General features: G+C 50.8%; 1 protein-coding gene across 1 annotated transcript in view; it reads left to right on the plus strand.

Annotated features, from left to right (window-relative positions):
• The window catches only part of PTGFRN (prostaglandin F2 receptor inhibitor), a 110,284-nt gene that overhangs the window by 55,977 nt on the left and 41,522 nt on the right, over positions 1-12,785 (plus strand). The window contains exon 5 of the mRNA XM_054166068.1: positions 3,422-3,847. Coding sequence (XP_054022043.1) covers positions 3,422-3,847 — 426 coding nt within the window. The remainder of the gene's footprint in view (positions 1-3,421; positions 3,848-12,785) is intronic.

Raw genomic sequence — 12,785 nt, forward strand, 5'->3', positions numbered from 1 at the left:
CCTGTGTTTCAGAAATAAATACCTGTGTCAGGAGGTGAAATTCCTGCAAGAATGACTTGAAATGTTGGACTTCAGCATTGTGCAGAGCAGCTGAGCTGTGGCTGTTTCCAAGAATACTTACAATGTGTGCTAGAACTGTGTGGTTAATGTCTTTGTTTCCTGTCTTCATTCAGCCATTCAGATTGTACATGCAACTTGTGAGTGTCCCCTCGTCCCCCCTGCACTTGTGTGCCCTCCTGTTCATGTGTGTCCAGGTGCACTGCATGCTCAGGGACTCTCTCATAGTGCCCATACCTGTAGGACTAGTCCTTACTCTTTCCATTCCAATTTGTCACTATTTGGAAACAGCAGAGAATAAAATCTGCTTTCTAGCAGATGCTTGGTTGCTAGGGCAAGGGAAAGGAGAATAAATTTTCAGCTGCACCCAGAATTCCCTGCCTCCTCCCCGCTAATGGAAATGAAAAGATTCTGGAGTATTAACTCATTGAGTTGTCAGTGAGGCTGTTCTTTGACAGCTGACAGAGTGGAGGAATGGGGTTTATCCAGACAGCCTTTTATTCTTTCAAAATCCTCTGTTTGAGTGTCTGTCAGGGTGAAGCTCCTATCTGGAGTGCTGCTGTCAAAGGCAAAACTCTTTTTAGTGGTCCTTCTGCTTGCAAATAAAACCCAAAGTGATTTTTCTAACCTGAGCTTCTTGGAAGTTCCTGTGTAGAAAAGAGTTTTTGTGCTCATGCTCCTTGTTGCTTGGATAATATTAATTGGTCTTGAATGCCTTGTTTGGTGGGGGGGAAGGGGAGGCAAGAAGAATGATAAGAAAATAGCAGAGCATGAGCTCTCTCATGAGAGCCTGGAGAAGACTAATCCTTTGTGAATGAGGAAGGGTAGCGTAGCTGTGAGATCTGTGGAGACTTACTCTGAAACTGGGTTTTGGCCACCACTAATCATCTCTGGTTTGGATGCAGCAGAGGAATCCTGTGTGTTTTTACTTTGCCTGCCTTACACTGAAAATGTGCACTTGTGTTTGCTGGCAGTAGCTACTGCAGGCCTCCACAAACAGTATTTCTGTGCGTGTGTGTTACCTGGCACTGCCTCGGTGTCACCAGCTACTCCCCTTTCTGCTGTGTATTAATGCCCTTGTCCCTGCTAGATGCAAGGACACTGCATGCATAGCACTTAATGGTGAGAGATTGTTTCTGGAAGCTGACACAGCAGCAGCCAGCTTGCTTTACACAATTGTTTTTATCCTTTGCATCTGAAAGTCAAAAATGTCTGTGCACACACAGCTTGTGCAGCAGGACGATTAAGACTCTTTATTGTTTTGGCTCATGGGTGAGCTGAGTCTGAGTTCTATCCTTGGATTGCATTCTCTGTCCCAAGTATAGCAGCAGCTAATTGTTTCTAGGAGGGCAAAATGCCATGCAAAACATAAAGCAAGGAATAAATATAGAGTGCTGAATGCACTTGCTGTGTAAAAGCGATGTGCTGCGTATTGGCTGAACGTTTGGAGGGCTGGTCTTGTGCCTGAGCTGTAGTAGACACAGCAAGAGAGAAGGACAAAAAATCTAAGACTAGTAAATAAATATGTATTTTCTTTGTGGTATGAGGTTCTTGCAGTAATCTTTTGCCTTTACTTTCTCTGTAGTCTGAGAGAAAATAGTCATGAGGCTGCCTTATCGCTCCCAGGCTTTGGACAGCCAGCTATTCCAGATTTGAATACAACAGCTCCATTCTTAACCCATGAATGTCAGGCACTCCTTCCAAGTGTGAGGTATTCCAGCCTTATAGCTGTATGGCACCTAATTCTGCCTTCAGACTGTGAGGCTCTTCTGCTTTATGCATTTTAGACTCTTAACCTACTTAGTTTTTATGCTGCTTGCTGAAATTTACATGGCACCACTACTAGTGGCCAGTGCCAGTGGTGGTACCCACAACCCCTGGCTTTAGTGTCTGGGTGGGTAAAGGATCTTACTTGGAAATGCAGGCCTAGGAATACTTGCATCAGATTGGTGCAAGTCTGAGAGCTGGAGTCCAAGTTTCCAGGCCCCATGTCTTGTAAGAAAAATGTGTATCATAGTATCAGTCAGGGTTGGATGGGACCACAAGGATCATCTGGTTCCAACCCCCCTGCCATGGGCAGGGACACCTCACACTAGATCAGGCTGGCCACAGCCTCATCCAGCCTGGGCTTAAACACCTCCAGGGACAGGGCCCCAACCACCTCCCTGGACAACCCACTCCAGGGCTTCACCACTCTCATGGGGAAGAACTTCCTCCTCACCTCCAGCCTGAATCTCCCCACCTCCAGCTTCATTCCATTCCCCCTAGTCCTAGCACTACCTGAGATCCTGAGCAGTCCCTCCCCAGCCTTCTTGTAGCCCCCTTCAGATACTGGAAGGCCACAATGAGGTCACCTCAGAGCCTTCTCTTCTCCAGACTGAACAGCCCCAACTCCTTCAGTCTGTCCTCATAGGAGAGGTGCTCCAGCCTTCTGTTCATCCTCATGGCCCTTCTTCCAGCACCTCCAGATCCCTCTTGGAATAGGGGCTCCAGAACTGGAGGCAGTACTCCAGGTGGGGTCTCCCCAGAGCTGAGGAGAGGGGGAGAATCACCTCCCTTGCCCTGCTGGCCACACTTCTCTTGCTGCAGCCCAGGCTCTGGTTGTCTTTCCAGGCTGCAAGTGCACACTGAGAGCTCCTGTTGAGCTTCTCCTCCCCCAGCACCCCCAAGGCTCTCTCCTCAGGGCTGCTTTCCGGCCAGTCACTGCCCTGCCTGGATTTGTGCCTGGGATTGCCTCGACCCAGATGCAGGACCCTGCCCTTGGTGTTGTTGAACCTCCTGAGGTTGGCTTGTGCCCACCTCTCCAGCCTGTCCAGGTCCCTCTGGATGGATCCCTTCCCTCCAGCCTGTCTGCTGCACCACACAGCTTGGTGCCATCAGCAAACCTGCTGAGGGTGCACTCAATGCCACTGTCCATGGCACCCACAAAGATGTTGAACAAGCCTGGTCCCAGGACTGATCCCTGAGGGACTCTGCTTGTCCCTGGCCTCCACTGGGACATGGACCCATGGACAGCCACTTTTTGGGTGTGGCCATCAAGCCAGTTGTGTATCCATCTAGTGGTCACCCATCACACCCATGTGTCACCAGCCTGGAGACCAGGATGTGGTGTGGGACCTTCAACCCACCACTAAAGAGAACATCCTCTTTTGCAAAGACCTGCATGCAGAACCACACAGCTTGGTGTCATCAGCAAACTTGCTGAGGGTGCACTCAATGCCACTCAGTTTTGGCACTTGACTTCTAGCTCAGGTGCCTTCTCAGCCTGGATGTTAAAAGTTACCAATCTTTTAATAGTCTCTGTCACTTAATCCCTTCTGCTCGCAGCTTCTAACCTATTTCCTCTGGGCTGTCTTCCCTGCAGAGCCAGACTATGAGGTGTTTCTGAATGCCTCCAAAACACCCAAGTTTTCAGATGACCCCACAGAGCTGAACTGCAGGATCACAAACGCCCAGGATACCGAAGCAAACATCCGCTTCACGGTGTCCTGGTACTACAGGCAGCACTTGCCCAGCGATGACGCGGCGGCAGAGGAGCTGCTGGCCACAATGGCTGCAGACTGGACTCTGCTGCTTGGGGACCGGAGCAGGGAGCGGACTCACAACGGGGAGATAATCTTCTTTAAGAAGGCTGCTGACATCTTCAGCTTACGAATCCAGTGGACTTCAGAAAGTGACAGAGGGGATTATTTCTGTGTCATTTCTGCCTGGAGTAAGCACCGCAACAACAGCTGGGTCAAGAGCAAGGATGTGGTCTCTCCACCTGTCAGCGTTTTCTGGGCTACACAAGGTAGGAACCTTGCACTTACTTACTGAAAGACCCAGACCCAGGTTAATTTTCTCTTGAGTAGGCCCATCAGCCACAAGGCCTGCTCATGGGCTTTGGAAGTGGTGTTCTGTGTTATGAAGAGTCAAAGCCATTACTGCCACATAGAAAGGCCTCTTGCTTGTGGAGGGTAGTAACTGCTTAACTAGTTCCATGCAAGAGTTTGAAGTGCAAAGCACAGTAAGAAATTATCACAGTATCACCAAGGTTGGAAGAGACCTCAAAGATCATCGAGTCCAACCTGTCACCACAGACCTCATGACTAGACCATGGCACCAAGTGCCACATCCAATCCCCTCTTGAACACCTCAAGGGATGGGGACTCCACCACCTCCCTGGGCAGCACATTCCAATGACGAACGACTCTCTCAGTGAAGAACTTTCTCCTCACCTCCAGCCTAAACCTCCCCTGGCACAGCTTGAGACTATGTCCTCCTGTTCTGGTGCTGGTTGCTAGAGAGACGAGACCAACCCCTTCCTGGCTGCAACCACCTTTCAGGTAGTTGTAGAGAGCAATGAGGTCACCCCTGAGCCTTCTCTTCTCCAGGCTAAACCCAGCTCCCTTAGCCTCTCCTCATAGGGCTTGTAGCAGAGATGTGTCAGACTGCTGAGGCTTCCAGGAGCTGGTCTGTCATTGTGACAAGGGTCCCATCCAGCAATGATGCTGGGGCCAATGCACTCCTTCATGACTTGAGGTATTTCACGGTCTAGAATAGAACAGAACTAACCAGGCTGGAAAATACCTTTGAGATAATCAAGTCCAGCCTATCACCTAACACCATCTAATCAACTAAACCATGGCACCAAGTGCCCCATCCAGTCTCCTTTTAAACACTTCCAGTGATGGTGACTCCACCACCTCCCTGGGCAGTGCATTCCAATGGCCAATCTCTCTTTCTGGGAAGAACTTCCTCCCTTGGCACAGCTTGAGACTGTGTCCTCTTGTTCTGGTACTGGTTGCCTGGGAGAAGAGACCAACCCCCATCTGGCTACAACCTCCCTTCAGGGAGTTGTAGAGAGCAAGAAGATCTTCCCTGAGCCTCCTCTTCTCCAGGCTAAGCAACCCCAGCTCCCTCAGCCTCTCCTCATAGGGCTTGTGCTCCAGACCTCTCCCCAGCCCTGTTGCCCTTGTCTAGTATGCATCTTGCTGCTAGCAACAGGGTTGCCTTGAGGTGAAGAGATGAATGTCACTCACTTTTAGTCATGTTTGTCTACCAGTTTCACAGTATCACAGTATCACAGTAACTAAGGTTGGAAGAGACCCCAAGGATCATCAAGTCCAACCTGTTCCAACAGACCTCACAACTAGATCATAGCACCAAGCGCCACGTCCAATCTCCCCTTGAACACCTCCAGGGACGGCGACTCCACCACCTCCCTGGGCAGCCCATTCCAATGACGAATGACTCGCTCAGTGAAGAACTTTTTCCTCACCTCGAGTCTAAACCTCCCCTGACACAACTTGAGACTGTGTCCTCTTGTTCTGGTGCTGGTTGCCTGGGAGAAGAGACCAACCCCCACCTGGCTACAACCACCCTTCAGGTAGTTGTAGAGGGCAATGAGGTCGCCTCTGATCCTTCTCTTCTCCAGGCTAAACAATCCCAGCTCCCTCAGCCTCTCCTCATAGGGCTTGTGCTCAAGGCCTCTCACCAGCCTCATTGCCCTTCTCTGGACACGTTCAAGTGTCTCGATGTCCTTCCTAAACTGAGGGGCCCAGAACTGGACACAGGACTCAAGGTGTGGCCTAACCAATGCAGAGTCCAGGGGCACAATGACCTCCCTGCTCCTGCTGGCCACACTATTCCTAATACAGGCCAGGATGCCATTGGCCTTCCTGGCCACCTGGGCACACTGCTGGCTCATGTTTAGGCGGGTGTCAATCAGCACCCCCAGGTCCCTCTCCGTTTGGCAGCTCTCCAGCCACTCTGACCCCAGCCTGTAGCTCTGCATGGGGTTGCCGTGGCCAAAGTGCAGCACCCGGCACTTAGACTTATTAAATGCCATCCCATTGGACTCTGCCCATCTGTCCAGTCGGTTTGAGAGTTTTTTTATCCTCTCCTGCCAGCCCATGTTTATGGAAGGCATTTCTGTGGAAGTTCATGGCCATAGTAATACCAGGGTATCAAAAATATGAGTGGCAGGATGTCTTGTCCCACTCAATGGATGGTGACTGAGGTGAAGCCTGAACAGGCTAACCCTGCTTGGCTGGGCCACGACAGCAGTAAGTCACAACAGTGACTGAGGAACAGTACAGAAGTCCAGTGGCTTGTCCCACTTGGTGGACAACAGAAACTATACCTGCTTGGCCAGAACCAAAATAACAGTGAAGTCCTGGCAATGATCCTGAGGAAGAATACAATGTGATTTATCCTGGCCAAGCTGTCAGCCCATGGCTTGGATGGGAGCACACTGCATTGGGTTACGAACTGGCTGGAGGCTGAGCCCAGAGAGTGGTGGTGAATGGTGCCACAGCCAGCTGGCAGCCAGGCACCAGTGGTGTGCCCCAGGGATCAGTGCTGGGCCCCATCCTCTTTAACATCTTCATTGATAATATGGATGAGGGCATTGAGTCCATCATCAGTAGATTTGCAGATGACACCAAGCTGGGGGCAGGAGTTGATCTGCTGGAGGGTAGAGAGGCTCTGCAGAGGGACCTCGACAGGCTGGGCAGATGGGCAGAGTCCAAGGGCAGGAGATTGAACACATCCAAGTGCCAGGTTCTGCACATTGGCCACAACAACCCCATGCAGAGCTACAGGCTGGGGTCAGAGTGGCTGGAGAGCAGTCAGGCACAGAGGGACCTGGGGGTGCTGGTTGACAGGAGGCTGAACATGAGCCTGCAGTGTGCCCAGGCAGCCAGGAGGGCCACTGGCATCCTGGCCTGCATCAGGAACAGTGTGGCCAGCAGGAGCAGGGAGGTCATTCTCCCCCTGTACACTGCACTGGTTAGGCCACACCTTGAGTCCTGTGTCCAGTTCTGGGCCCCTCAGTTTAGGAAGGAGGTTGACTTGCTGGAAGGTGTCCAGAGAAAGGCAACAAAGTTGGTGAGGGGTTTGGAACACAGCCCTGTGAGGAGAGGCTGAGGGAGCTGGGGTTGCTTAGCCTGGAGAGGAGGAGACTCAGGGGTGACCTTATTACTCTCTACAACTACCTGAAGGGAGGTTGTAGACAGGCAGAGGTTGGTCTCTTCTCCCAGGCAGCCAGTACCAGAACAAGAGGACACAGTCTCAGGCTGCACCAGGGGAGGTTTAGGCTGGATGTTAGGAAGAAGTTCTACACAGGGAGAGTGATTGCCCATTGGAATGGGCTGCCTGGGGAGGTGGTGGAGTTGCTGTCATTGGAGGTTTTCAGGAGGAGACTTGATGGGGTGCTCGGTGCCATGGGTTAGTTGTTTAGGTGGTGTTGGATTGGTTGATGGGTTGGACGCGGTGATCTTGAAGGTCTCTTCCAACCTAGTTTATTCTATGTATTTTCTTCCCAACAACTATGGACAAGCATTGCAGATAAAGCCACTTTGGCAGAAGAGTTCTTTCATTTTCAACTACTTTAGTACAAATTAGGTGATGACTATCAAACCAGAAAAACAGATAGAAGAAAACAGAGAGAAGAGAGGGAGGGGAGAGAGAGAGAGAGCTGTTTCACCATCCTTGGATCTGGCATTGGTGTCTTGGCTCCGACTCTCGATCCATGGATGGTGGGTTGACAGAGGTAAATGTATGCCCTCACACTTACAAGACCACGCTTACTGTGTTGTTCTGGGACCACATTTGGGGTGGCAACTGTCTTGCTTTTTCCTGGTTGGGTGTTTGAGGGACTTCAGGGAAGTGACAGGGAATCGAAACTGGGCCCTCTGTGACTAGGAACTGAAACTGGGTGAGAAAGTTCATGGGGGCAGCTGCAGGCTGAAGTTTGACCTGTCAGCTGGTGCATGCTCACACTGATGTTTTCCAGCCATAACAGGGGGTGGGGTAGAGAAAACCAGCTTGCTGCTCTGCCTCTGCAGGGCTTGACTCATCTCTCTCGTACTTGCTCCTGTGTTAAAACAGTTCCAGCTCAAATTATTTGAGACAGGACAGCCCAAGTCCCTTCTTGGTCTTAGACACTGAGCAAAGATATTGGGTTGCATGGAGCTGGGCCTTTTTAGGGAGAAGTGAGCTAGCTCTAGTCAGTATTTAAACTGACTCCAGGAGCATTTCTTAGGTTACCAGAATTGCTTGAAACTGGTTTAAAAATGAGTGTATCTATCCTGGATGTCCTGTAGAGTGATACCATTTTAGCTTATGTGAGGCCAAGTGAGAGGCTCTGTTGGAACAGAGACTGAAGGAATAGGTTGTAGCCAGGAAGGGTTTGGTCTCTTCTCCCAGGCAACCAGCACCAGAACAAGGGGACACAGTCTCAAGCTGCGCCAGGGGAGGTTTAGACTCGAGGTGAGGAGAAAGTTCTTCACTGAGCGAGTCGTTCGTCATTGGGATGTGCTGCCCAGGGAGGTGGTGGAGTCACCGTCCCTGGAGGTGTTCAGGAGGGGACTGGATGTGGCACTTGGTGCCATGGTCTAGTCATGAGGTCTGTGGTGACAGGTTGGACTCGATGATCCTTGGGGTCTCTTCCAACCTTAGCTAGGCTGTGATACTGTAACCTAGGGTGCAGTGGCAATGTCTTTGGGAAGAATCTGTGCTTAGCTAAGCTGCATTTCTCCTGATCGATTTAACAGTCTAGCCACGGGCAGACAACTGTTTCAGGGGCAAGTAGTTTGCAATCAGTTTAAGGGGTTTTTTTGTGGCTAATCCCTGAACAATGAATTGGAGAGCTGTTGCTGTGATTCTGCTTCAGTGCAGAGAGAAATGGTGGGCTGCTGGCTCAGGACTCCCTTTATCTCCATATCGAGCGTGAAAAGGTCGTGCTTTCTGCTGGAGCTGGCTTCTCCAGCAGGAGTGAGCTCTCTCATTAATGCTCAGTGCTGGTCACAATTAGTGCAGTTGTTATGCCCCAGCACGGAGTGTGTGTGTGTGTGTGTAAGTGCATGCATGCGTAATGGATCCTTGCCTCCTAAGCAGCGAGGGAGACCAGCTGGAGTTGAAAAGTCTCAGCCTGTGTTGACATTTCTGAGGGAAAACAAACTGTGACAGGTGTGAACATTTCCTTCTTTCTGGTTTCATTCCAAACCCTGCTAATTTTGTAACACAAATAATAACGTTATAGTGCCCGTGCTGGAGAGTGGATTTGGCTGGCAAGGCACGGAGTGGGGGGATTTGCAGCGTGAAGGGGAGCGCTCCTACTAACACTCAGCGCTGGTCAGGGCACACCTCCAGTCCTGTGTCCAGTTCTGGGCCCCTCAGGTTAGGAAGGATGTTGAGCTGCTGGAAGGTGTCCAGAGAAGGGCAACAAAGCTGGGGAGGAGTCTGGAGCACAGCCCTGTGAGGAGAGGCTGAGGGAGCTGGGGTTGCTTAGCCTGGAGAAGAGGAGGCTCAGAGGAGACCTTCTTGCTCTTTACAACTCCCTGAAAGGAGGTCGTAGGTACTGGTTGAGAGGAGGCTGAACATGAGCCAGCAGTGTGCCCAGGTGGCCAAGAAGTCCAATGGCATCCTGGCCTACATCAGGAATAATGTAGTCAGCAGGAGCAGGGAAGTCATTGTGCCCTGTACTCAGCACTGGTTAGGCCACGCCTTGAGTCCTGTGTCCAGTTCTGGGCCCCTCAGTTTAGGAAAGATGTTGAGCTGCTGGAAGGTGTCCAGAGAAGGGCAACAAAGCTGGGGAGGGGTCTGGAGCACAGCCCTGTGAGGAGAGGCTGAGGGAGCTGGGGTTGCTTAGCCTGGAGAAGAGGAGGCTCAGAGGAGACCTTCTTGCTGTCTGCAACTACCTGAAGGGAGGTTGTAGCCAGGAAGGGGTTGGTCTCTTCTCCCAGGCAACCAGCAGCAGAACAAGAGGACACAGTCTCAAGCTGTGCCAGGGGAGGTTCAGGCTGGATGTTAGGAAGAAGTTCTTCCCAGCAAGAGAGATTGGCCATGGGAATGTGCTGCCCAGGGAGGTGGTGGAGTCACCATCCCTAGAAGTATTTGAGAAGAGACTGGATGGTGCCATGGTTTAGTTGATGAGATGGTGCTGGGTGATAGGTTGGACTCAATCTCGAAGTTCTTTTCCAACCTGGTTAATTCTATTCTATTCTATTCTATTCCATTCCATTCCATTCCATTCTATTCCATTCCATTCCATTCCATTCCAACCTCCTCTTGACTAAGCCTGTTGTATGTCTATAAAGCACGTTGGGGGCAATACAGAGATTTGATTCCCGCTTCTTGCCTTCCATCTCTCTCTCCCCGCCCCCCAGATGTCTTTCTCTGTGCTCCTTGCCATTTGCTATATCCTATGTGTGAGCTCCAGGCTCTATATCCTATGTGTGAGCTCCAGGCTCAGCTGTGAGCCCAGTGCTGTGGCCAGGAGCTATGAAGGAGTTAATGTGCTGCTGCCTCTGCGCTCAGACTGTTTTGACAAGTATCTCTGGTGATTTGAGTCCCTAACTGCTCCCAGTGCTTACAGAAGTGAGCAGTGAGGCTCCCACGTGTTTGCCTAAGGAGAGAGCAGAAATTGGCCTCCTCCTTAGATAGCTTGTGCCTACATGGGGGCTTTTCCTCCAATTATTTCATTACTTGCATTGTCTGTGTTAGCTGTAGAGCAGTGCTTGGGAAAGAGGACTTTGGAGAAATCTCCTTTTGGAGAAGGCAATTCTGAGCTTGTTTGAGAAAGGAGAATTTTGCTGTTGTTGTGTCTGTCAGTCAGCACAGGAGTATTCAGGATAAGGAAGCCCTTGTTTCCAGTGTAAACCTGTGAAGATGCCAAGGTCCCTTTCTTGTGTGTGTTCTGTAATAAGCTGTATGTTTGCCATTTTAACTTTGGTTTATGTAACTTTTTGTCTTGTTCTGTTGAAGCCAACACTGCTCATGTCTTTCTGCTTACTCAGCTTTGCATATGCAGCCAGTTGCTATCACCAGGTCTGCCTGATTAGTTCCTTGCTCTTCTCTACATTCTCCCCCTCCAAGGTGACAAAGGAAGCATTTTAATCTCACTTCAAAGATGAAAAGTATAAACTATATGAAGGTTTCTTCCAACATGGTATATTCTATTCGATTTTGTCATTATTTGGTTATTTACAGTGCAAATTCCTATCAGTAAAAAGGGGTGCAGGAAGGAAATGTGGGTGTTTTGAGCGTTTAAAAGATAATTTTAGTGATTTGAGTGTGGGTACTGCCTGTATTTAAAGGTGAGTTGCTGTTGGCAGTGGAATGTAGGACTGAGGTTTGTTTCCTGAATCAGTATTGTAAACTTTGGTTCTGCATGCAGGTCTTTGCAAAAGAGGATGTTGTCTTTACTGGTGGGTGAAGGTCCCACACCACATCCTGGTCTCCCGGCTGGTGACACATGGGTGTCATGGGTGACCACTAGATGGATACACAACTGGCTTGATGGCCACATCCAAAGAGTGGCTGTCCATGGGTCCATGTCCCAGTGGAGGCCAGGGACAAGCAGAGTCCCTCAGGGATCAGTCCTGGGACCAGGCTTGTTCAACATCTTTGTGGGTGCCATGGACAGTGGCATTGAGTGCAGCCTCAGCAAGTTTGCTGGTGGCACCAAGCTGTGTGGTGCAGCAGACAGGCTGGAGGGAAGGGATCCATCCAGAGGGACCTGGACAGGCTGGAGAGGTGGGCACAAGCCAACCTCAGGAGGTTCAACAAGACCAAGTGCAGGGTCCTGCATCTGGGTCGAGGCAATCCCAGGCACAAATGCAGGCTGGGCAGGGACTGGCTGGAAAGCAGCCCTGAGGAGAGAGACTTGGGGGTGCTGGGGGAGGAGAAGCTCAACAGGAGCTCTCAGTGTGCACTGGCAGCCCGGAAAGCAAATCAGATCCTGGGCTGCAGCAAGAGAAGTGTGGCCAGCAGGGCAAGGGAGGTGATTCTCCCCCTCTGCTCAGCTCTGGTGAGACCCCACCTGGAGCACTGCCTCCAGTTCTGGAGCCCCTATTCCAAGAGGGATCTGGAGGTGCTGGAAGGTGTCCAGAGAAGGGCCAGGAGGATGAGCAGAGGGCTGGAGCACCTCTCCTGTGAGGACAGACTGAAGGAGTTGGGGCTGTTCAGTCTGGAGAAGAGAAGGCTCCGAGGTGACCTCATTGTGGCCTTCCAGTATCTGAAGGGGGCTACAAGAAGGCTGGGGAGGGACTGCTCAGGATCTCAGGTAGTGATAGGACTAGGGGGAATGGAATGAAGCTGGAGGTGGGGAGATTCAGGCTGGAGGTGAGGAGGAAGTTCTTCCCCATGAGAGTGGTGAAGCCCTGGAATGGGTTGGCCAGGGAGGTGGTTGAGGCCCCGTCCCTGGAGGTGTTTAAGCCCAGGCTGGATGAGGCTCTGGGCAGCCTGATCTAGTGTGGGGTGTCCCTGCCCATGGCAGGGGGGTTGGAACTAGATGATCCTTGTGGTCCCTTCCAACCCTGACTGATACTATGATACTAAGGTTCCCTCCAGCATTAACTTTTGCCAGACCAACTCAGTTAGAAGCCAGTGGAGCTGTATTTGCAAGCAAAATCTACACTCTACAATGGGAGACAATCAATATGTGCAAAATATACAGGAGTTACAATATTATACTGATACTTACAGTTAATAAACAGCACAAGAAACCCCCTGGCCAAGGACCAGGGGAAGCTACCAGCTTCTCCCCCCTGCCTCCCCTACCCCCCTGTACAAAAGGGACAAAAAAGAGGAGCAGAGAAGTTAGACTTAGCCAAAGCCAGCTAAAGCACACAGGTTATCTCTCCTGAGCGAAGCAAAACATCCAGAGATCAGAAGAGAAGAGAAAAGGGCAGAGTTGTTATGGCACAGCTCCTCTTATTCTAGATATTTACCTAATTAATTTG

The sequence above is a fragment of the Dryobates pubescens genome, chromosome 12 (genome assembly GCF_014839835.1).
Source record: "Dryobates pubescens isolate bDryPub1 chromosome 12, bDryPub1.pri, whole genome shotgun sequence".
Taxonomy (NCBI): domain Eukaryota; kingdom Metazoa; phylum Chordata; class Aves; order Piciformes; family Picidae; genus Dryobates; species Dryobates pubescens.